At 33.5% G+C, this 26,398-nt stretch overlaps 1 protein-coding gene across 1 annotated transcript in view; it reads right to left on the bottom strand.

Moving 5' to 3' along the window:
• The window catches only part of CLASP1 (cytoplasmic linker associated protein 1), a 324,204-nt gene that overhangs the window by 49,892 nt on the left and 247,914 nt on the right, over nt 1-26,398 (bottom strand). Inside the window, exons 29-32 of the mRNA XM_051985719.1 lie at nt 26,158-26,321; nt 22,963-23,041; nt 22,507-22,650; nt 1,748-1,891 (exon numbers count right to left, since the gene is read on the bottom strand). Coding sequence (XP_051841679.1) covers nt 1,748-1,891; nt 22,507-22,650; nt 22,963-23,041; nt 26,158-26,321 — 531 coding nt within the window. The remainder of the gene's footprint in view (nt 1-1,747; nt 1,892-22,506; nt 22,651-22,962; nt 23,042-26,157; nt 26,322-26,398) is intronic.

Below are 26,398 nucleotides of genomic sequence, written 5' to 3'. Positions count from 1 at the left end.
TTATTATTATGAAAAAATACAATTTTCTGGCCTTATTTTGTATCCTGCCACATTCTAAAATGATTATCTCAGTATCACTGTTGATTCTCTGGTATTCTGTAAGTAATCATCATGTTGTTTACAAATTATCCTGATTTATTTAACTTTATTGTTGAACTTCTTTGTTGATATTTATATCTTTGATTGTTCTTTTTTCTTCTTACTGTCATCACTAGCACAAATAATAGTGGGGAGATAGTTCTTATCCCCATTCTTTACTCCTGTATTTATTGAGGTGGTTTGGCATTTCTCTGCCATTTTTGGTATACCCATACTTTGTGCATTTGAGAACTTGGATTTTTTTGCTTTTCATGCTAGTTAATTTCAGAGGAGCTCACATCAGTTTCAGTATGTTTCAGAACTGTGATTGGAGGGCAGTTCTTAAACAAGGAATACATAAGCAATAAGAAGACAAAATAGACAGTTTAAAGTTCATCATATTGAAAAGCTTTTGCATAACTAATTTGTTTGTTGCCGTTTCTCTTTGTAGAGTTTTCTCCTATGAAATTTTTGGGCCTCTCTACTGCTGTTTTTTTTTTTTTTTTTTTTTTTATTAACCATGTTGTAACTGATAATAAATGTAAGCAAGGGTTCTTTACTTGGAATCTGTGAATCTGAAGGGTGTAGAAGACAATTTTAACATAATTTGTTTCCTTTGTAATCTTATGAAATTCATTTAGGAAGTCCCAAGGATTCTCCCAGACTGTCAAAAGATGTTCACAATACAAAGAAGGTTAATAGCCCCTGCTCTAGTAGCTGGGCTTGCTTCTTGTCTTCCTTTTCAATTTAAAGTCTGACTGCTGCCAAATATATCTTCGCCAACCTTCATTATGTGTAAAGTTTATGATTCTTTTATTTTAAATTATGGTCCAGAAATCCAAATCATATTTTCAAGTACTACTTTCTTAACCAGCTACTTACTTCACAAACCAGCCTCTCTTTTCTGAAATATCTACTACATAGCTGGTAGCAAATATTGCTAAAGCAAGTCTGCAGGAATAATGAAAACATTGCCAGTGCTCCCAGACCTTCAGTTATTTGTCCAGGATTTTACATTTCCTAGCAGTGTGTTCTAGGGAAATAATCCGTCCCTACATGAATTTACTCTAAATAGACATTGGTTATCATCAGATTTGACAAGTCATCATAAACATGCTCCAGGAAAGGAACAGACATTATTAAGTATGAGGTTGACAAACAATTGTCTTGGTACTCTTCAGGTAGGATGACCTGTACTACCTGTATCATCTTCGTCTTACCCACAATGGAAGGATTTTTCATTTGATGCCACATGTGAATCTAAATCAACATATTTTAGGGGATAAGAAACTATGTCTCTGCCTAAGAATGACTAGTTCCCACTACGAAGAGTCGCAGAACTATAACTTGATTCCAAATAATTGGGAGTTTTTCTTTTTCTTCTCCTACCTCACCTACTTCTTATTTGGTCCTGACTTCTCATTTTTATTTCTGGGTTAGTCACACTAGGGCCATTGTTCTGACCCAAGTAGGGGGAAGCTGGTAAAGGGGAACGATGATGCGTGTGCTCTGATGGCTCAAAGAGGTTGGTTGATTTCTCTGGCATTGTACTTCTTTGTCTCGCTCTCTCTTTGGGTCCCACACTCCATACCTATAATATCTGGCTAGGGAATTATTAAGTAACTTAGGAAACCTGGATGAAGTCATAATAACTGTACAAGACACTCACCACACTCGTATTACTGGAATTCTTCAGGTGGTTATGTAGGAGTTTGGTGGCACCATCTTGGAATGTTTTTGGCAAGGCACCAAGTAACATGGTAAACTCTGGAGTGTTCAGTTCAAACAGAGAAATCAGCACGATTTGTGCTGCCTACGAAAAAAAAGACTTCTTATTAATTGGGTTATAAAAAACATTTAATTAAAAAAAAAAAGACAAGTCTTTAAAAAATACGAAAACATTTCTTATCAGCATGATATATTTACTCAGAACAGGAATTCTTTGACTTAAAAAGAAAAACAACAAAAACCCTATAAAAAATATCACCACCCATTTGACAATTGACCTTCAGTCTAGAATATATGAGGTACAATGATCATTAATGTCCTGACTTTCTTCTTTTTTTAAGTACCATGAAAGGGAAGTGCTAAACAAAGAAAGCACACCAAACAAACTTTAAGGAATCTTTCTTTTCTTTTTTTTAAAGTCTCTTATCAGAATTACAACCAGCCTTTAAGCAAGAAAATATGAAATTAGAGACTAGATGCAAGCTGGAAAAATTAATTCTTATTAACATGTGGACGCATCACTTTTTTTTTTTTTTTAACATCTCAGGATGACCCAAGAACAACTTCAAAGAACCATACTGGGCAATGATGAAGAAATAAGAATGTTATCAAAAACATTTGAAATATACACAGTATATGCAAATCTCTGCTTATGTTACAGAAATTGGCTGCTTTGAAAATATTGTACTTTTTCTTATTAATTTGGGGGGAAAAAATTGCAGGCTTCCTTAGAAAGATAGTAAAGTAGTAGCAAAAGTAAGTAAAAACAATGGCAATAGCACTGGAATTCAAGCTTCACCGAAACAACAAGGATTTATTGCAGCAAAGTATTGTAACATAGCTTTACAACAATGAGAATTAGGAAGTATTCAATTTGGAATATCAAAAGAGTGCACCTCAGAACAGCCCTAATTACAGGAATTTAGAAAAATCACACCAAAATAAAATTTTAACAAGTATGTGGAATTTCTTACAAATTTCTACAATTTTCAAGATAAAAAAAGATAGTAGTGAGAAAGCCATGACTCAGAACAAAAACTGTAACTTCTTAATGTATAAATAATTTTTTCCATGTGGTATAAAACATCCACAGTGATGAAATCACAGATTCAGGCCAAACAAAACATTGTTCAGTTAATGCTTTCATTAATAAAGGCTTTGGAAAATAATTTCATGTATGGCAAGGAATTTTTGAGAAAGTGCCACACATGGAGATATTTTATCAAATCATAAAATACTGCAAAGCCATTATACTTCTCAATCCCTAGACATTTATTTTGTTTCAAAGGAAAAGAAACAGTCAGGGCACGATGCATTAAGTTCCAGCTATAAATAAATAAAACAACAAAACAAAAGAAAATACAATATTTTCTTTCCTGACAACTTAAAGATAGTAAAGGAGCAGGTTTTCCAAACTGAAACATCAGAGGGAGGCCTGCTTTTATGACATAGAAAAAAAGCAATTTTTTCTGATTATAATAATGAAATATGAATTACAACATTACATTAACATATTTTAAATTAGCCATAATTACAAAAGAAAGCTTCCCTAACATGCTATTTTTAGATACATTCATAGTATAATGCTATATTAGTATAAAAAAACAGTCCAAAGAAAATCCATGCAAGTCCCATTTGGGATACTTAGAGCACAGTATTAGAAAAAATGTCATGCAAACCTGCACACCTCACATATAAGAAGCAGGCTTTAATAATAGCATTGAAAACCTATTAATGTAGCTAACTAAATGATAAATTTAAAAGCTTAAGATTACAGCTTTGCTTTGATTTAAAGCAACATTTATAGCAGAACTATTAGCTTTGAATTCTTCAATGTTATATTTTCAATGACATGCTAATGCATTTACTTAAAAGGTCATAGATTCTTCCTGGGAGAAGACTCAAATGCTAAAAATGGGTTTGAGTTCTTCATGTACTAACTGATGAAATTAATGACAAATCACTTACAAATTGAAGGGATCCAGACCTAGAAGCTGAACAAGAAAAGGTGCTACTGGTTGATATGGTAACATATTTTTTTAAACTAATGTGAAAAAAGCAGAAAATTCTCTATACTTTAATATGTGCCTATATAGAATCCTTTCCTGATAATACTAAAATTCAATCTTAATTTTAAAAAATCCAACTAAGAAAGAAAAGTGACCCAGGAGATAAAAGTAAGTAGACAAATAAAAAACTTATGATACAAGAAATTTTATTTCAAATACTTATTTTCTCATATGCTTCAAGTAGTTCATTTAGAACTGGAACCAAGAAATCAATTCTGTTAAAAGAACCTCTCTTGGTCATATGCTTGTTTGTAAGAATTCTTGTCATATGATCAAGATTAGGGAGTAGGAGTAACAAATCATAATTATTATGAGATTTTTGTATATTTTGGGTTTTGTTCAGTAAAGAGAAGAATCAAATCTATTTTCATTCTTAAAAGCTTATTTTTGCCATGATAAAATTTAAGATAGTTGACACTAAATAAATTGACACAAGTAACACAAACTGTCAATCACAATAAAAAGAAATATTTTGGAACTTCTCGTTCTTCAGAAGAACCAATTTTGGGAGAATCTGAAGGGACATAAACTATAACAATAAACGTGGTTGATACAGTTTTTGCAAGGCATACTTCACTTGAAAGCTCTTTCAAAAATCATCACAATTTTCTTTTCTAAGTCCTTGAAAGGAATGGAAATGAGGGAAATTGACTCAGTTCCAAACTGACAATGTCTGAGAATATTAACTTGTTTAAAGTTTTTATTTATCAAATATAGAATTTTAAGAGGAAAGTTAATGCTCTAAATCTAATGGATTTTTCACTTAGGAGTCCACTGAGATCATTTTGGGGGGAAAGAAGGGAGGAAAGAGGGCATAATACACAATGAAATTCAAGGAAGGAGAATAATTGGGTGAGGTTTTTACTTGTTTCCAGATCAACACATACACTTTAATTTTTTTTTTTTTTTTTTTTGGCTGAGGCAATTGGGGTTAAGTGACTTGCCTGGAATCATACAACTAGGCAGTATTAAGTGTCTGAGGCCACATTTGAACCGAGGTCCTCTTTCTTGACTTCAGGGTTGGTGTTCTATCCACTGCGCCACCTAGCTGCCCCTGACACATATACATTTTTTAAAGCCCAATGTAACATGCTTATTCAATTATGCTGCCATTCACTTTTCTATATGTAGTCTGATTTTTATAAATTATTGGCTTCCAAAAGGGATATCACCCAACAATATAAGCAGCAAGAGAATCCCAAATTGTTATTGAATTTTCCTAATGGTGATCTTTTGGGTAATATTTCTTACACAGATGATGAGATGGTAAAGTTAGGCAGTCTTCATCTACACAAGTTTTATATAATGAAGCTGGTACTATTGGCTAGAAACTATACAAACAATTTAACTCCTATCTAAACTTTTTACTAGAAAGGACTTCTTTACAAAGGATTTGTAAGGCCACTATAAAGTGATATAGAACACTATTTTGATTACTGATTTGAGAAGAGAGAGGAAAGAGAATTTTAAAACTTCAGAATACCCTGAGAACTGTAGTTATGAAAGGCCTATCACAGATGATCATTTCTTAAAGAGATTATTTAAGAAATTCTATCATACTCAAAGCAGAAAGAATCTTTTATCAAAGTTTTAAGAACTAAGTTGTGACCTATTGTTGTTTAAGTTTCTGATCTTTTATTAATGAAATGAATTTTATAATGATAGTAATGAATTTTTCCTCTTTCTTAAGGTATCTCTTAAGACCTAAAGCTTTTACTAATAATTATTTCATTGTGACAAGTTAATCATAAAACAATATAGAGAGAGATGCAAACTCATATACACACACGGACACACAAGGTATTTATATTAACATTTTAGGTTTTTTCATAATCTTTCCAGTTTCTTCACAAGCCTAATCTGTATTAGGAATCTAAAATGCAAACGTCAAAGTATGTTTTTAAAAATTAGTGTACACAGCTTTTAGTCTACCTGTTTACATTTTTCTTCCAAGTTTCCTTCTCCAGGCCCAGAGGTTGAAGCTGACCTAGCTGGGAAATCCTCACCTACCCGACTATGCTGTGGCTGAGGCTGACAAACAGGAAAGGCAATATTGTTTAATAAAAGAGAAAAGGCAAGTTCTTAAATTATGGTTATTGGTTAAACATAATTTAATTTGGAATTTTATATGAAAACATTACCTAAGTATACTTCATTTTCTAATTAGAATTTTTAAAAAATCCATCAAATATCTAATAAACGCTTTTCAATATTGTACCCTAAATCATTATCTGTCTTGAAAATCCTAATGTTTCTCCATTATTCCCACTGTTTCATTATTAGAATTTTATAGACTTCATTATCTATAATATTCTTAGATTTATAGTCTTTCAAGATTTGAGGGTAAAATCTATTATGTCATCTATTAAATTCAAGGCTATATTTCATAAATAGCCTGAATCTCTATCCACTTGCCATTGATTGTTTTAGCTGGAAGAGTTCAACATTCAAAAAAAAATTTCCATCAACAACTAAAATGCAATATAGTGGAGAGATAAGGTATCTAAAATGATCAAAAGACTCAATGTTAAAGAAAAATCTTAAAATTTACCCATTTTGTTATTGGATTTTCTTGGAAGCCTCTATCTTAAATGTTTCCCATTTTTAAATTCATATTTTCTTTCTCTCTCTCTCTCTTTTTTTTTAGTAGGACCTCAGATTTGATCAGTGCAAGCAAACTCTTGGATCATGAACATTCTCTACAAATGTAGGTCAGATCTGGTACTTGCTAGCAGCTAGAGGTCTGAAAGAGAGGAGAGAGAACTGGTCTTGGAACCAGGAGAACCTGAATTCAAGTCTTGCCTCTGACACTGAGTTACTATGTGATTTTGGAGTTAAGTTACTTATTATATACAAATTATCAATAGCTCGGGTAATTCTCTAAATCCAAAAACTGCAGAAAAGGTGCTAACCTGTACTGGAAAAGGGAATTTCCTATAGAACAATAAAACCTCAGATCTAGTCCTTTTCTTTTTTATCAAATGGGAAGAAAAAGAACTGAGATGAAAAGAGGAAAGCTAACCATTGCAATGCTGCATTAGTTATAATTTTAGCTACAGAAACTTGATCAGCTGTGATCCAACTAGCTGAAGTACAGAATTAAAGGTTTTTTTATAAACAATCCTGTCATACCAATAAGAATGCAAGAGGCAGCCTACATGTTAACTGGACAAAAACAGATCTGTCTAAAACAAAGTTCGAGTCAACCAATGAATGAATGAATGAATGTCTAAAAACATGGCAGATTTACTGGGGCTTTCAGAGGATAGAAAAAGAAACAGGATTTCAGTATTTATCAAGATTATAGTATTCCCTGCTCCATGTAATGCAAAAATTGAATTTGTGTGATGTGGTGTTCTTCTTTTTTATAATATAATGGTTCTCGGTGGGAGCAAGTTTCTTGGGGAGGTTTTCTGGAGGTAGCCTTAGTTTCAGTTCAGAGTAATAATCACCTCAAATGCAGTCAGCTAATAAAATCCAAATGTTTGTTTTCTCCTTCCTTGGGCCTGGGTAGCTTTCTTAGAGGCCTCAGCTTTCCTTGGTTCCGAGAGCTCTCGCTGCTAGTCTTTTGCCTCTAGCTCAACTCCGACTCTTGGCAATCTTCTGAACTGACGCTCCTCCACTCTGAATCTTCAGGGGAGAAGCGAAGGAGAAGAGCCTGCCATCATGGTGGTGTGAGATGGGACGAATGAATCTGGCTGCACTTCTGAATTGGGCTTCTTCAAAATTAACTCTGATTGGCTCACTGAAGCTCTTTTTATGCTCGGTGTAAAAGGTTGACTCCTTCTCTGAAAGAGTGGAATTGTGGGTTTCTGACTTGTGAATCTCATACTGAATATTGACCTGTGAATCTCCCAAAAGTGTGAACTCCAATGAGTACTTAAATATATTAGTGAGCTAGAGAATTTGCTAAGTACCCTGCTAAATTAGGCAACTAACATCACTTTTTAAGGATTCTAACATCTCCAGCTTTCTTTTGATTTAGAACATAAGGTAGTCATGACCTCCCTGACTTCTCAAGGAGATGAGAACCCCAAAAAAGGTGATCATGCCTTCCCTGACTGCTCAAAAAAGAAGTGAAAACACCATAAAAAAAAAAAAGGTGGTCACACCCTCCTTGATATCTCAGGAAGGGAGATGAAAACATCAAAGGAAATAGAAAATCAAATCAGATTAGCAGGTTTCTAAAGGGACTCACTTGAAACAGATATACATAAATCCATCAATATGGGAGACATTACACATAATTATATAAAATACATAAGCATATAGCAATATAACACAGGCTAGTAGCAATGTAACAAATAACATGAATCAACATGAGAATTTATACATGTCCATAAGTCTTAGAAATAGTCCAAAAAGAGTCCATTGTCCATTAGTTCATGCGCCAGGAATTAAGTAATTCCTGCAAGCTCTGAAGTACTGCAATAGTCTTATCAACAATTTTTCATCTCAAGGAATCCAATGATTCCTGCTGGTTTTCAAGAACTGAAAGCTGAAGATTTTAAAGTTATTTTAACAGTCTCATTGTCAGCCATGCTCTTTCAGTGTCAGATGTTTCTTAAATTTTCTCCTTTGTTTTGAGGTTTTTCTCTTTTTCTGTTTTTTGCTGATAGACAAGGAAAATACAGCTCATTGGCACTCATCTGATTCCTTCTCCACCTGTAAAATTACAAGCAAACTCTCTCTCCCAGGCAATTAACTTATCTAATTCTCTTTTATTTACCACTTTGGGGATTTCTCCTCATCTGACAATTACATTGGAACTGATTGCACTGGGCACTGCCCTGTTGGGTTAAAAGGCCTGTATTTTCCCCAATTGTAATCTCTTCCTGCCATGTGATTATTTTTAGGCTGATTGATCACATCAGAGTCCTGACTCTCTGGTTGTAACCTCAGCTACTGCCCCACCTGTCTTTTGATTGAGGTCTTGGAGCTGGGCCATGCCTTTCATTTCTCTGGGTCAATCTACATTCGGAGGCCCAGTGAAAGCCACAGTTGCATTTTGGAAATGGGGTTTTGGGTTTTCTCTCACCCCGTCTTCTCACTCAATCTCTATATCTGCATTGGGCTTTCAAATTTCCAACTTTTCCACACTGAAAACATCGCTGAGTTTCTCTAGAAATCCCTTGCCAAGAGGAGAGGAACCCTGTCTTTCCATGTTCATCATAGTCTGGGCATAATAAGCATTTGTGCCCACTGTGGCACAGCATCTTATAATCTCCTCTAAAGGAGCATCTTTGTCTAGTCCCCATATATTCTTTTGCAAATTTCATTGGCATTTTCCTTAGCCAGATGTCTGGTCATTATTTCTGTAGCTGCATTATCTCCAATGGTTCTTATGACAGCTGTTTGCAAATGTCCCACAAAATCCACACAAGGTTCATTGGGATCTTGCTCTGACTTTTGTGAAGGCTTCCCCTTGATCTTTTTGTCCTGGGAGGGAACCCCAAGCTTTTATTGCAGCCTTAGAAATTTGCTCATACACTGATATAGGATAATAAATATGTTCTGAATTCTCTCCATACTGACCTTCACTAGCTAGTTGGTCAAAAGTGATTTGTACAATAGCTCCTGTTTGCCTATTGCGTTGGGCTTGAATCCTACATAATTCATGAAACTCCAAAAGCCACAATAAATTTTGTCCAGATTCTAAACATATCTTGCTATAGATTTCCAATCATTCGGAGTTAAGATTTCATAAGACAAATTACCTAGTAACATCTTAGCATAAGATGATGTAGCCCCATAAAGAATGTAACCCTTTTTCAAATCCTTAATTTTTTCCAAAATAAAAGAAGTGTATCTTCTCCTTTTTTGACCTGAAGAATCACTTTCTTTAATAACAGGATATGCATTTATAAAATCAGATATATCTTCTCCTTCATTTTTTGCCTTAATTAATGTCTTTTCTAATCTTGTCATATTCTGCTTAACAGGAGAAGATGATTGTGTTTTTGCCTCTCTCCCTTCCAAGAAGGGTTAATTTCTTCCTCCACCCATGAAGGGTTGAGGGGGGAGGATCATGAGATGTGGAATGATCTAATTTCTCCTGCTGTGAAATATCATACTCAGAATTGTACTTAACTCCATTGTTGTCTGATTCTTCCTCCTTTTCACCTAATAAAGTTGGCACCTCCCCTTCTTGTTCTTTCTTCTTTTTCTTCATTCTAAGACTTAGATAATTTCTTATAGTCTGTTGTATTAAATTGTATGTATAAATTGTATTTTTGGAAATTGAGTTTGGATGAGAATTGTAGTATTCACCTAGTTGCTCTCCTACTAATTTCCACTCATTTGGATTCAATTCTTTTTCCATAGAAAACCAAGGAGATGTGAACTTTACAGTTTTTAAAAGATCAATGACATGCTCCCAGGTTATAATTAAACCTTGATTTTTTATGTCTGGCAATCGTCTCTGAACATTTTCCTTGAACAGAAACAGAAAGCTGTTTTCTAAACATCTGTCCCATCTCAGCTGAAATTCTACTTTAACTCTTTTAACAAAATTTCTTTGTTGTACTCACCCTAATTTCTGGGTTGAGGAGACTTTTCCACTGGATTCAAGATCAGAGGTTTTTTCCACTGAATCAGGGTCCTATCAGTCCCTTGTTCAGACGTCAAAATGTGGTGTTATTCTTTTTTATAATATAACGGTTCTCTGTGGGAGCAGGTTTCTTGGGGAGGTTTTCTGGAGGTAGCCTTAGTTTCAGTTCAGAGTAATAATCACCTCAAATGCAGTCAGCTAATAAAATCCAAACATTTATTTTCTCCTTCCTTGGGCCCGGGTAGCTTTCTTAGAGGCCTCAGCTTTCCTTGGTTCTGAGAGCTCTCGTTGCTAGTCTTTTGCCTCTAGCTCAACTCCAACTCTTGGCAATCTTCTGAACTGACGCTCCTCCACTCTGAATCTTCAGAGGAGAAACAAAGGAGGAGAGCCTGCCACCACGGTCGTGTGAGATGGGATAAATGAATCTGGCTGCACCTCTGAATTGGGCTTCTTCAGAATTAACTCTGATGGCTCACTGAAGCTCTTTTTATGCTCAGTGTAAAAGGTTGACTCTTCCTCTGAGAATGGGATTGTGGGTTTCTGACTTGTGAATCTCATACTGAATACTGACTCGTGAATCTCCCAAAAGTGTAACTCCAATGAGTATTTAAATACATTAGTGTATTTGCTAAGTACCATGCTAAACTAGGCAACTCACTTATCACTTTGTAAGGATTCTAACAGTATGACACTAACACAGAATGAACACATTTTTCTACTAATATTAATTGCTTGTATAGATACAAAATTTTTAATTTTATGTTGGGTTTTTTTGGGGAACATCTTAGTAATAAGGCAGATGCAAATTGTTATATATGCTCCCACATACAACTACCATTATTATCATTAAATCAAAGGAAATAATCATGAGACCAATCAACATTTTACTTTTTCTATGCAGAGCTCTCATGGGATTCACTAGAAACTAGGCATTCCAAGAAAATGAAAGACAAGCAGGAACATTCAATCCTTTTGGCATAACAAAATTGTTTCCCCACATTTGTAGAAATGCTATATGTTTATATATCCAGAAAATTCAAGATAAGGGGGAATTACTGAATTTCTTTACTTAAATAAGTTTCTGTTGGAAATCCCAAATAATCTGAGTAAATCGACTATTCATATTTCCCCACTGTGAAATTTGTGGTGCTTTTTTCAAAACTGAGGAAAGGATATTTGGACAATATTACTTCTGTCAATATTTGAAATTTGAAGGCCCACATTCAAAAACTATTCCAAACTTATTTCTGGAATGAGGCAGCTTACATCAAGCCATTTATAGTTATATTTTTTGCCCTGAGTCTTTCATTAATGTTAATATTCATTAATATCCCAATGTGAAGCTTCATGAAGTAATTCTAGATTGTTGAGGATACTTTTAAGTAGAGCAAAAGTTCTAACAGGCTTTAACCTAAACTGGAAAAATTATGAAGGAAGGATAGGTGATAAAATGAACATTCATCAAGCTAAGCTTAGAGAAAGATATATAAGCATAGATCAAGGGATGATATTTTTTGAAGGGGAGGAGGGATTGAGTTGGACGATCATAACTCCTGAAAACAATCTCCTGAGGCAAAAAGGGGATTATGATATGAATAAGTGGATTATCAGGAGCTCAAGAAAAGACTGTGAATTACTTCCAAATCTCTCTCATTATTCCCAAAGAAGAGATAATAAATCAGTTAAACTTTGAGGATGTTACTTTCCTTGTTGCTTTTTTTGGTCTTAAAAAATGTTCTATTGTCAAAAGGCTACAAAAGTCAACAAATATGATGAAATGGACTTTAAAAAATGATGTCTTACAAATAATGTCTACTATAGAAAGTGCTGATAATGGAAAATATTTAGAATAAGTTTATGTATTTATTGTGATCTCAGTCTCAGAAATTTCTCATTATACAAAAGTGCTACTAATTCACTTTAAATGGAGAAAATTAGTATCTCTTTGGAAGAGATTAAAAATATAAAGATGTGCATTTTTATTACATTAAATTATAAAGAATACTTCTGATATATAAAAATGGGATATAGAAGATATATAGAATATATAGAAATAGAAAATATATAATTAGTCCACTTAATACTTGAATCATTTATTTACAAAGTAGTTCTACAAATAGCTAATAACTAACCTTTATTTCTCCCTCCTGCAATTTTTGCGTAATTTAAAAAAAAATTACTATTTTTGATTTTTAAAGTACCACTACTTAAAAATACTACTTTGTTTATCTAGCCAGTCATCTCCTTATATGCACCCTCTAACTGAACCCCCTCTTATAACAAAGAAAAAGTTAAAACCAAATAATAAAGAGATCTCAGCTAATGACTTTATGAAATACTCTCTTATCACTATCTCTCACTTTAATAAAGGACTTATTTCATCACCCATTCTAAGATTTACCTTTTAATTCTAAGCAAACTAATTTTATTGCTTATAATAAAAAATAAAAAAATAAAAAAAATTTGATTTAGTAAATCAATTTTCTTTCATACATAGTAAACAAAGACAAAAGGACAGAGTGATCAAATGTCCATGTTATGATCATCTGTACCTATCTATATCCAATAGCAGTAATTGCTACTTTAAAAGGACTCTTTTTCAGTTCCTAAGGAATTCAGAAATCTGGGATTCTGGAACCTCAATGAAGCAATCATTATTTAAAGCCTTTAGTCTCAGTTAATTAATTCAGTAAGCCAATCAGGAATTACTAGTGATTTTTTTTAGACGAAGAAAAGAGAACAGTGAGTAGGAAGAGATCTTGATCTATCAAAGATAGAGACTTAATGCTAATGTTCTTTGGAGAGAATCAAATCTATACATTCTCTTTATGTTTCAGTGGTATCAAGAGGAAAAAGTTTTAAACCAATCTTGCAAATAATCAGTTTCAAGGGATACAGTGGATAGGATATCCACTCTGGAATCAGAAGGACCTGGGCTCAAATCCAGCCTCAGACACCTCCTAACTGTATGACCCTGGACAAATCATTTAATCCAAATTCCTGAAGAAAGAAACAGTTACTACTGAGTGAATGGCTAGACAAATTAACGAATGACAGAAACATTGATTAAATCATTTTATTTCTAAGTATGACTTTTTAAAAGCTAGCAGACATGTGGTTATCAAAACCATTTGGTACTGGCTGAGAAACAGAGAAGTTAATCAGTGGAATAGGTTAAGTTCACAGAACAAAATAGTCAATGACAAACAAAATAATCTAGTATTTGACAAACCCAAAGACCCCTAGTCTAGTTTCTTTAGATAAGACAGGGTATGTAAAGAAAATGTGTTAGGGATGGGAGGTGGGGAGTTCTAAATTTAAGAGTTGAAAGGTTCCTTCTAAGGCATTAAAAGATTTTGTCTAAGCCCATAGAGATTTTAAATGAGAAAAAGTAATTCTGAAGGAAAAGGATAGGGACTTTATTTAAAGTTTTCTTTCCTCATAAAAATCATTTAAAAAAAAAAAAGTAAGATTCTGTAGTTCATAGATTTGGTATGAAACTTATGAAGGACCTTAAGAGGTCATCTAGGTCAACCCCCTCATCTTATATTTAAGAAAACTGAAGCTCACAAAGGGGTTCTGTGACTCGACCTAGGTAATACATGTAAGAAGCCAGAATTTAAACCCAGATTCTCTGCTCTTTTCAATGTACAAAACAAACAAACAAACAACAACAACAACAACAAAAAGTAAAATGCTTTTAGATATCAAAGTCACATAAATGGGATGTCAGGAAGACTACTGTGCAAAAAAGATGCCACAATACATACCAAAAATAAATCAGTTAATCTTCTCAGATCTGACTTAAAACATTTGACCACATCTAGTATTGCTGGCCCAAATCCATGTGTTATATACTTTACTGGTGGGTCAAGATTCATTACATAAGATCGCCTTCTTTAGAAACTAAAGCAATAATAGACAAGTACAAGATGTTCTTTTCTAAGATTTATTTAGCTAATTCTTGATCACTCATATAACAATAAGCCATTGTGATTCTTAAATTTCAGAATTCCATCATCTACTCCTAGTCATTTCCTCCAACCATTGAGTCAGCATATGATCAAGAAAAGCAATCAAATTAAGAAAACAGAAACAAAAACAAAAAACAACAATAACAACAAAAAACTGGTTTGCATGTTTTGTCTAAAAAAAACAGAAAAAGAAAAATCACATAATCTTTCAATCCCTAAAATGGCATTTATATTATTAGTGCAAGAGGTCATAACTAATAATAAGGCAGAATAAATTCTGTTTTAGAAAGATTGAGGAAACTCACAGATAAAAGAATAGTTCAGACATGGACTACTGAAATTGTAGCAAGGCATTGGATCTTTTTTGATAGGATGGAGAGTTTTATGACAGATAATACAGATAGATCAATAAATAACTAGACAGATAAATATACACAAAGTATGTAAATTAATTAAATATGTCAAACTAAAGAAAAGACATAGATAATGTCTTATCAAATTTGCATCTGACACAAAGTAGTAAGACTTAAAGTTTAGAAAGTCATTTGGTCAAACTCTTTGATCAAACTTTTTGATAAGGGAAATAGACCAAACAGGCTCAATCACTTACCCAATATCATATAGAAACTAAACTGTAGAGAGCTATAGAGCTGCAGATCTATTGACTAGAAGGCCAGGATAGAAAGAGGTTGTATGACTAATATATTCTGATTCAATAATCATTTACTGAATGATTGTGCTAACCACTGTGCTAAACTCTGAGGTACAAAGATGAAACAAAACAGCTTTGCTATCAAAAACCTTACGTTATCACCTGAGAGAAACATTGTAGAAAATATTTCTGAAATGAAATGAGATTGCTTCTAAAGTTCTTCCCCCAAACATTAATTGCCTATGATTTGCACAGGATATCATGTATGTATGATAAGCAGTGTGGTACATTGGCTAGAGAATCTTGCAGTAAGAATATCTGGATATAAATCTGGAATCTGACACATAGTAGCTGTACAATCAAAGGCAAATCACTTAATTTCTTAGTGTCACAGACAATTTTCACAGATTATAAATTAGATGAATTATTGCTTGACAATGGTGGAGAGATTCCACCTAGGCAGTTCTTTATACAGATAAAAATCATAGATCTAGACCATAAATATGAACAAACAGCCAAATGAAAAGAAATACAGAATTGGAAAATGAGAAGATAAAAAGAAGCAACCTAAGTCCTCAGTTAAATTTCCATTTACTATAGCTAACAGATGCACGTGGTACAGTATATGAGAGACATGAAGGAAAAGGCCAAAGTGTTCAAAGAAATATAAAGTATACTTTCAGCTTCTAAAACTGTATGAGACATCAAGAAACTCAAAAATCAGAAGACTAAGGTGCTAGCTCTTCATGAGGCAGCATGACAGGGTACAAAGAGTTTGGTATGTGAAGTCCAGAAAGCTCATCCCTAATCCTAACTACCAGTAATTACATATGTAAACATGGACTATCTTGGTTTTTCTAATCTGTAAAATGAGAAACTTTGGACTCTTCAATGTTACCAATGATGGGAGCCTTTTCTCCAATCCTTAATACTCCCTGACCTTACCTTAGCTTTTGATGCTTCTCTTATCCCTGATATTCTCTTCAACCTAGGTTTTTTTGGGTATGGCCCTCTCCTGGTTCTCCTTGATCTTCTTTGATGGCATCTTTTATTCAGGTCCAAACTACAAAATGCTGGTACTATCCTCGGTCCTCTTTTCTTCTCTCTCTGTCCTTTTTTCCTTGGTGATCTCATCAGCTTTAATGGATTTAATTATCAGTCTCTATGAAGATGATGACCTTCACATCTATTTATTCAGCCTAACCTCTCTTCTAACTTCCACATCATCAACCTACTGGACATGTAAAAATGGATAAAATCAATATGTTCAAACCAGAATTCATTAATATTTTCCTCAAATCACCTTAATTACCTATTGCTGTCGAGGGTACCACTATCCTCCCAGACATACAAGCTCACAACCTAGGACTTATCCTTGACTTCTCACTCTCTCATCCTTTACCCTCAATCAGTAGATAAATCTTGGTATTTCTATGCTCATAGCATCTCTTTTAGATGTTCCCGTCTTTCCACTGACACACCACTGTCTTGGTACAGGCTATCATGCTCTCACACCTAGACTATTAGAACATTCTGGTGGTTTTTCTTTTTTGCTGCAAGGCTCTCCCCTCATTCAATTCATTATCCACTCTTCCTAAAGTGTAGGTTTAACCATGTCATCCTCTCCCCTTCAATAATAAATTGGAGTTTTACTAATTCCAGCAACTCTCAATTACTTCTGTGATCAGATATAAAATCCTGTTTGGCAGTCATAGCTTTTCACAATCTGGCCTCTTCCAACTTTTCTAATCTTATTATCCTTTACTTCCCTTTCCATATAGTCTGGGATTAAATGACACTGGCCTCTTTGTTGTTTCTTACACAAGATGATCCATCACCTGACTGAAGCATTTTTATAGCCATCTGTCTTCTTTGTTTTCTGGATTCCTTCAAATCTCAGTGAAAATTTAATTTCTCCAAGAAGTCTTTTCAGATTCCACTTAATGCTAATACCTGCTGAGATTATCTCTAATTTACCAATATGCCTTGTTTATAGTTATTTACATGTTGTTTTGATGTGAACAGCCAAATCCAGTTCATATGGAATAATGTGAAGTCAGAGTCACCTGTTAATTCATGCATATGATCCTCAAAATAGTTAACATTTTTAAAGACACTCACAACAAACAACCTCTGAGACAATCTTGATGGAACTTAGTTTTCCCAAACTGTCTTATTACTTTAAGTTAAGACAATCATAATGTGAACTCTCAACCATAACTGTATATAAAAAGGAAGTTAGCTTTCCCAGACCATTTTGATTGGCATATCTTTAGAAAGATATGGGATTTGGTTTGTCAGGTGCAGATCATTTAGCTCTCTGACCTATACTTTCTTGAGTTTCTGCCTTTGCAACTGAGAATCTCCCAAGGCTATATTTTCCCTATAAAAGATATGTTCATGATGACCATTTTTGCCAATTTCTCTTCAGGACTAAGCCCACTATGAAGTACTTTTTTTTCTTTCTCTCATAGTGTCTTCCTTTTAATGACACCTCTCTCTCCTTACTCTAGCTAACTCTGGTCATTCTAACCTGTCAGTCAATGGTTCTCGTTCACCTCATAAAGTACTTCTTTTCTCTTGGTTAACTGTGAGTTCCTCAAGGGAACTTGTCTTTTTCTTTATAAACTCTATGTTTTTCCAACACTATTTCACATTTGCCACTCATGGTGCCTATTTTATCTTTTATTTTTGTTTGTAAAATATTCTCCTAAACAAACCTTCCTTTTGGCAAAGAGAATGACCATTATCAATTTATCACAAGTTTATTTTGAACTAGATATTGCTACCTCGACCCCATCAGTTTCCCCCAGCAGACTTGGAGCTCCTTAAGAGCAGAGATTATTTCTGCCTTTTCCTATATCCCCAGCTTTTAACACATATTACATTTTTGATGACTAGATTAGGTAGTTCTCTCATTTTTCTTCCACTTCTTAAAACTGGGAAAAAAATTAAGGTTTGATGTTTGAGAACTTGAAAAGAATTTCACTATTTGTTGTACCCAATGGTATAGTTAAATCGGCAAAAGTTTTCTTTGAAATTTCCTATGGACATAAAGCAAAATGTTCAAATAATATATACAGGATCAACTACATAAATAGAATACTGCAAATAAGGCTGAAAGTAACTAATTTTATATTGGAATAATTTTCAAAAATCCGTACTTTCTGTCTACTGAATGTCTTTTTAATCATCTAGAAGGATCTCTATTCATCTATCAAGATCAACTACAGATTCTCTTCCAAAAACTTTGCCTATAGCTCTTACAGCTAAATCCTAGGGTCTGACATTTGTCTTTGTTAGTTGTCTTCTATTGTTCTGTTTTATGGACACAGCTTCTCCTCTAGTTTTCTTGTCTACCATAGTGGACTCTAAACTCCCTGGGGGAGCTAGACAATAGCTATTTTATATAAATTGTTTGAGGTAATCACTCAATTAGTTCATTAACTAATTCCAGATGACTCACACTAATAGAATAATGGTACTGATAATATAAAATAGTAGATAATTCAAAAGTTAATAATATTTGGTATTCAAAATGAATGTAATAACTGTATGAAACTCAAGCCAAAGGTATATTTGATACTACATATAAAATATAGTTATACTTCATCTATACTCATTTAAAAACTGGCTTGATGTCCACAACTCTACAAGCAAGATTAATTTTTATGTGTACATGTTGTATTTCTAATAGATATTAACTACTTGAATTCAGGTATTATTTTATTTTTGTCTACCTATAGTCAGTACTTTTAAATATGGAAATCAGGGGTGGAGGTGTGTAGGTAGTCTGATATCTACTCTATGAGTGCAGTTATAAATGCATTAGATAGTCTATATATATCCACCCAAGAATGAGTATACTCCAAACATTGGTAACTGAATAATACCTTAGCTCATTTATTTAATAAAAATTTAATTGTTCTTGATAGTCTTTAGAAAAAAACTTGAATTTACCTCAATTATAATTTTGCACGAGTGACTAACTAAAGTAATCAAATAAAATTATTTTCTGACTTTTAAGCAGCTGTGGTAAGCAAAACACTAAGGTACAGCACGAGGTTTCAGTAACAAATTCATGAGTCAGTATTGTAACCACAACAATTTTCTTGTTCTTGATGTTCTCAGAACAAAGTGTGCACTTGTTTTTCTTGCCATGACAATTTAATTACTTGCTTTGCAGGGAGGAAAAAAAAAAAAAAAAAAAAACACCATGAAAATATTAAACCAACTGTGACCTTTTCCAAAAAAAAAAAAAAAACACCAAAATTTAACTCTTTTAGGCTCAGAACTAGGATCACATTCCCTGTCTAGTCCAAATGGCACCTAATTATTTCTGTTACAATTTTAGTGTTACTTCCATCCATGGTGATAAGGACACTGCTGAGCCACTGACTTTTTTGAAGCATCAAGAACTATCATTTCCTGGAGACTGTGACACAAGAGCATATTATAGAAATTATTCTCACCTTTCAATTCTAAGAATAATCACCACTACCCATCCCCATTAACACTACAATTAAAAAGTAAAACATGTTTTATTTTCCAAAGCATTTTCTGTTTCTATTATTTCAAACGATCTTTACTGCAACCCCCTAAATATATTGGCTAAGTGGTATTATCCTTTAGGAAATTAAAATGAATTGCAAAAAGTAATGGGCATGGACTCAAAAGAGGTGTGCAAAATCTCACTTTCCCACTTGACTAATTGAGAGTATGTCATGTAAGTTTTCTAAACTTCAGTTTTAGCATCTGGAAAATGAGAATACTATTTGCACACTCTAAGTCAGAATTATTTTTAAGATCAAATTAAAATAATGTATAGAGAGAGCACTATATGTGCTGATACACATAGGAAAATGTCATTATCATAACCTTTTTTACAAATAAGGAAATATGTGTAAAGAGGTTAAAAAACTTCCCTGTGTGTTTGAGGATGTATTCTGATGGAAGTGGACCTCTTCGATAAAGAGAGCCTTAATTGATCAAAGATGGACAGAAGCAGCTACACCCAGAGAAAGAACACTGGGAAATGAATATAAACTGCTTACATTTTTGTTTTTCTTCCCAGGTTATTTATACCTTCTGAATTCAATTCTCCCTGTGCAACAAGAAAACTGTTCGGTTCTGCACACATATATTGTATCTAGGATATACTGCAACCCATTCAACATGTAAAGGACTCTTGCCATCTGGGGGAAGGGGTGGAGGGAGGGAGGGGAAAAATCGGAACAGAAGTGAATGCAAGGGATAATGCTGTAAAAAATTACCCTGGCATGCGTTCTATCAATAAAAAGTTATTAAAAAATTAAAAAAAAAAAAAACCACTTCCCTGTGGTCAAGCAATAGATAAGTGGTAGTACTAGGATTAAAATCCAGTTACCCTGATTTGTTATTTACCAATTACCAGTTCAAATTTCCTTCCTTGGTATTTTTTTAAACATATAAACTGACAAATAAGGATTCCCTTATAATGAAGGCTAACCAAATCTAGCAACTAATGCTCAGAGCAAATTTAAAAATTGAAAGTTTCTACATAATGAATTACATTATGTTTCTATTAGTATGACACTAATTTTAAGAATATTTTTTAAAAATTTTCATCCATAATTTTTATATTCATAAACTAAATATAGGCAGGAAAAACCTCACTTTGATTCCTACCTCTGAATTTATTAGTTAAGTTACTTAAGCTTTAAACTTCCTCATCTGAACTACAATACAAAATATAGATTTTTCCTATTTTACCCATGAAATAGCCCTATCAAGCTCTTTGTAAAAGAGCTACATAACTGTCGCCTATGAACAGAAATAAAATATTTTTGATGATATTAAATCAGTTGGGGCATTAGAAAATATCAGTCACATTATGAATATCACATTGTCCCTTTGTCTAACTCTATTTATAATTCTGATTGTAATTGAGAAACACATTCATATTTAAAAAATAAGTCACAAAGCAATTTTCCATTAACAAGCTAAAGAGTTAGGCAATGTTGATTTACACCACACCATGCCTAGACTATCATGTAATTTTCAAATATGAGCAACCTAAGTGTAAAAATAAGCCATAATGAGATACTGAAATAGTTAAAATCTACATCCTATAAACAAATGGTAGAAAGGTCTTGTGCAGAATTATAGAAGACCCAAAGTACTATACAACAAGGAAAATGGGAATATCCAAAATTGGGGCAAACAGAAAGGGCATGGGAGTACCTTTAATTACTTTAACTTTGGGTTAGCTCTGGTCTTAAGTAAAAAAGTTAATTTAATCTTTGATGTAGCCCTGAAGCTGAATGTTACAGCATAATGGAAATGCTTACAGGATGGTTCTATGAAGATTTTGTAGGCATTCATTGCCCAGTTCAGGAATATAAGAAACACTTAACTTCTATGAGGTCTCAGGACCAAAATACTCTAAGCTCTGAAACAAAACAAAACCCAATATTTTTGAAATACAAATGAAAGCTTTCAATTTGTAAAGAACTGGACTACTTTGGAGCCCTTCACAAACTTGGTTCCTGAAATGACACAACTGTTCAGGTATGCATGCACAAATCACAATTTAATCAGTATTCTCTTTTAGAGGCAAATTCATTTGAAAATAAAGTTACCAGAAGGATTAATACAGAGAATTCTTGATTATGCTCAAAAACCTCTAAGCCAGTTCTATCAATATCAAGCTAGCAAAGCAGCAAAGTTTAACTAATCTTTCCCATAGGAAGCCCACTTTGATACAAAGCAAAAAACTTCAGGTGATATGTGAAAACACTAGGCTTAAAAAAAAAGTATTGGGATGAAAAGTTCCCATGTTGTAAAAAAATTGTAAAACCTATAGTTTTATAGGTAGCTTGACCTACAAAACAACCCAAACAAATCTAACTTGTAACCACAAGCACTCAGTTAACAAAATTAAGATATTATCATAGGATTAAGATTAACTTTTCCTCCTCCATTCGACCCAATTAAAGATCTGGTAATGTCAACTATGATAAATAATTATAAATTTTCCTTCTTGGGGTCATTTCAATATTTTACTATAAAACTAACCAATAGGTTTTGCTACCAGATACTTGAGGCCAGATTACTAGAATACTACTTTCAAAAATATAGGATACAAAACCAAAATAAAAAAACTAAAACACACACAAACATATTCTCTGTATTGAAAATAATTGCTTGATTTCTTTCTTGTCTTGATTGCAAGGCTCTTTGTTTCATTATGTAATAAACACTGAACAATGAATTAGAAAAACTGAATTTTTTCTACTGGGAATAGATATCTGAGAGACAGCTGCTGAACAAGAATAGAAGTTCAGACCAGTATTTTGGGCTTCAAGAGATTTTTAGAAAATATGATGGCAATTTACTGAATGATCATTTTTAAACACATACCTATGGAGAGTTTGTATCTTCATATACAGACTTTAGCTATTTTTTTAAACATACCTTTCTCACATCTGAACTCTTTGGTTCTGTTGTCCAGGTTATAATTCTTGAAACAGCAAGCCTTGTCTCGCTAGAGTTTACAAAGTCTGTTGGATCCATCTGCCTGGCCAGAGACTCAATGTATTTCAGAATTGCAACCTTGACCTGTAAAATTCAAGTGTTGCAAATGCTAAGTGTACAATCTGAACTCACAGTAAAATTTTTTGCTAGTCATATTTGGTGCAGTGACATCATCTAGGGAGATTTAAAAAGAATTGATCAACTATAAAATGATGAAAAGGGTCTTTATTTCAAAATGTAAGGTCATTTAATTTTATTGATATTATTATTGATATCTTTTACCCCAAAGACTGCACAATAAATTTATTAGTATAGAAAACACATTATCATTTATAGGTAATTGTTATGTATAAAAGCTAAATATTTATGTATTTTATAACAAATATAACAACTGACCTTAAGGTTTGGCGTTTGTGTCTGATCCACAATGAATCTCATCAAAATGTTAAACTGCTGATCAAAGGGAAAGGAATCCCTAGACAGATACATAAAAGGGTTTTTACTTTTAAAATAAAGAACAAAAATGTCCTGTCATGAATTAGTTCTATACAGTGCAACTCTATCTAAATAGACATAGGGAAAACAAAATTTGCACAACAAATTATTTCAAGAATATCTATGGACCATTTGGTTAAAACTTAGTTGGAGATAGAAGTAGATGAAAGAATATTCTAGAGATAACCTGTTAGCTCAGGAAAGATAAAGGAAGAGATATGGAAGGGCTTGAGTTCTCCTATAATAATATTTTACTCAGTTTATCTTCTAGCCTCTGTTTATCTGACCCAGCTTTAGATGTGGAAACCTCACCTTGTGTCTCAATTATACATTGCCTCCTCTTGAATCAGCCTTTTCTTCTAACCCCATCCTATTTTGTGTCTGGGCTGATCCTGTGACAAAGCCTGATCACTTTGTCCTGGCCTGATAACTACTTAATGTTCTGTTATTATTTTATTTAACCACTACAAAAATGGAGTACTTGGCCAAGGAAGCCTGCCAACTTTTAACCAAGTCAGATACTCTGCTTTGCTACCCAGAAATCTAAAGCTCTAGGGGACAAAGACTTTCCTATGCTTTCGTTTTCAGGTAAATCACTAGACCTCTTGCTTAACTAACTCCAATGCCTCTTGCAGGAGAAGAAAAACTCCTTAATCCTTGCATATTATGCTTGTAAATCATAAGCACAAGCTGAAAAGAACTTAGAACACATCCATGAAGATCAAAGAATCCTAAAGCTTAAAAGGGACTCTAGAAGTAAGAGAATTCAAACTCCTCAATTTTCAGATGAAGACTGAGGCCCAGAGAGACAATGTGACTTGCCCCAGGTCACATGACTCTCCTACCTACTTACTGTCAAAGGAACAAAGAAGCCAAGTTCAAAGAGGCCCATCAATTATTGCTGTAAGAAGGGAAGTTTAGTCACAGCAACTTACAAACAACTCCTCCTCATATAGTTAATGGGGATGGGGTTGGCATTAAGGGACAGAATGTCAACACTGAAGAAATCACAAGAATCTGAAGGAGTCAAATAACTTTTTCCATTTGTATGACAAGGATGGGACCACTAACTGAACCACAAAGGTATGGCATTAAAAATAGGAATTTTTATTTATTAACACAAAACAACCCTTGAAAGCAAGCAGGCAGGTCAATGGTTGGGACTACAGTAGGAGATGATCGTTGGATCTAACCCCTTCAAGTTCTTACTAGAAGAAGATGTAGTTCAGAATAGTTAAGTGATTTATCCTATATCAAGTCTTTAAAAAGTAGAAGAGTTTTGATTTGTACGAAGTCTTCTGATTCAAATGCAAAAAAAAAAAATTTTTTTTTTTTAAATTTTCAAGAGAAATGCTTTTTTAAGCTTTGGTGGACAAGAGATGAAAAAAAAATAATAAAACTAGATCTATAGGTATTTTTCAAGTAGAAGTTATAAAGTATCAAGGACCATGATTGGAGATATATATGGAAAGAGAGAATAAGCATTTATTGAGTGCTTTCTATGTGCCAGGAACTGTACTAAGTACTATGCATATATTACTACATACTATTTTCTTATCAAAGCATAATCAAAATTACTTTCTATTAATAAAATTTATCATGGTTTTAAAAGCATTGTCTATGCTTCATTTTTGATGATGACCTCCTGGCTCAAATATCTGATAAAAGTTTCCTTATATTAGAAGCACCATGATTTTGATGCTAACAAAATGCTGAGAATGCTGAAGCTAGGTAAGAGGTTTCTTGGGTTTTCTTTGCAAACCTGCTTCAGCAACTACCACTCCCAATTTTGCAAAAGAAGAGCCAAGTATTCAGTAGTGATTCTACAAGTATAAAAAACACCACACCATAATTAACACCAAATATGACATATCAACCAGTGAGCCATTAACAGAGGAGGTAACAACTGAAAAGAGATTTTACCCAGAATGTGTGGGGTTACTTTTAGTTCCCGAGTTCTTTCTTACTCGCCCATCTAGCCCCACCTTGCTGACAGCGGGATTAAACATCTGCAGCAAACACCAAGTTCTAGAAGATAATTTGTTTGTATAGCCAGAATTTTTTAAAGAATTTCTGATTATGCTCCCAAAAGGAGCAAGGCAACATGACACAAAAGAAAACACAAGAAATCTTGGGATTTAGAAGAACAAGGTTCAAGATCCAACTAGACCACTTCCTGTGTGACTATGTCAAACTTTGCTCCTCTGAACCTCACTTTCTCAACTATAAAATAGGGATAAAAATATCTATACCACCTATATTACATGGTTATTATGAGAGAAAGGCTAAAACTAGTAAAACCTTCTGTAAATGTAAAATTCAGAGAGCAATGGTTATAGATATTCATTCATCCAAACAGGAATAAAGAGGGTCATATTACAATATGATTTGAGAATTTCATTCCCATTTACACATTTGGGAAAGAATCAAGGCAGAACTGAGGCAGGAATGTTTTATAGAAAAAATTGTGGGGTGACCTGATAGAATCTACAAAGTAACATACATAAATGATTATAAGCAATATTTCCCCCCAGAAATCAAGTAGATTATATTTAACTCTTCTCTTCTGACTTGCAATACACTAGGCTAATCAGTATACTCTTCACAGCCCATACATCATGCAGTCAAAAGCACAGTAATTTGGCAGAGTGCAGAATCTTGACTCTATTTATTTATTTACTTGCTTCAAGTTTTGAGGAAGAGAAGACAAAAACCTGAATGGAATTTTTTCTAATACTGAGCTCATTACTTTCTTTTTCTTTTCTGGATTCTCACTTTTGCAAAACAAACAAACAAAAACAAACCAAAAACCATGTATATCCTTTACTCACATCCATGTTAAATATGCACTACTAAAAACATAGTAGTACATATGGTTTGAAATATGAGAAGGAAATCAGATATGGATGTAGTTATATAGATAGAAAGTAAGAATCTGAATGAAGGACAGACAAAAGTAGCTGTGAAATGACCACATGATACTTCTTAGTCAATAAACATTTATTAATCACTTATGTGTCAAACACTATACTAACTATTGAGGATACAAAAACAAGCAAAAGACAGATAAAACTGTTCCAGACCCCACACTTTTACCTTGTTACATCTAGAGCTTTTTGAACTTTTGCTTGTACAGATCCAAGTAAATCTGCTCCCATTTTCTTAAGTAATTGTGTAAGAAGAACAAAAAGCCAGTCTTGCAAGTCATCTTTATGGATTATTATAAAGTCCACTAGAGTCTCCAAGAACATGCTGAAAACCTACAAAGAATACATAATTGAAAATTAATAATTTCTTATTCTTAATACCACTTCCAGTTTGCTGAAAGGTCGAGAAT

This window comes from Antechinus flavipes, chromosome 3 (assembly GCF_016432865.1).
Source record: "Antechinus flavipes isolate AdamAnt ecotype Samford, QLD, Australia chromosome 3, AdamAnt_v2, whole genome shotgun sequence".
In the NCBI taxonomy this organism is placed as follows: domain Eukaryota; kingdom Metazoa; phylum Chordata; class Mammalia; order Dasyuromorphia; family Dasyuridae; genus Antechinus; species Antechinus flavipes.
This window is presented reverse-complemented; position numbering and strand designations above follow the sequence as displayed.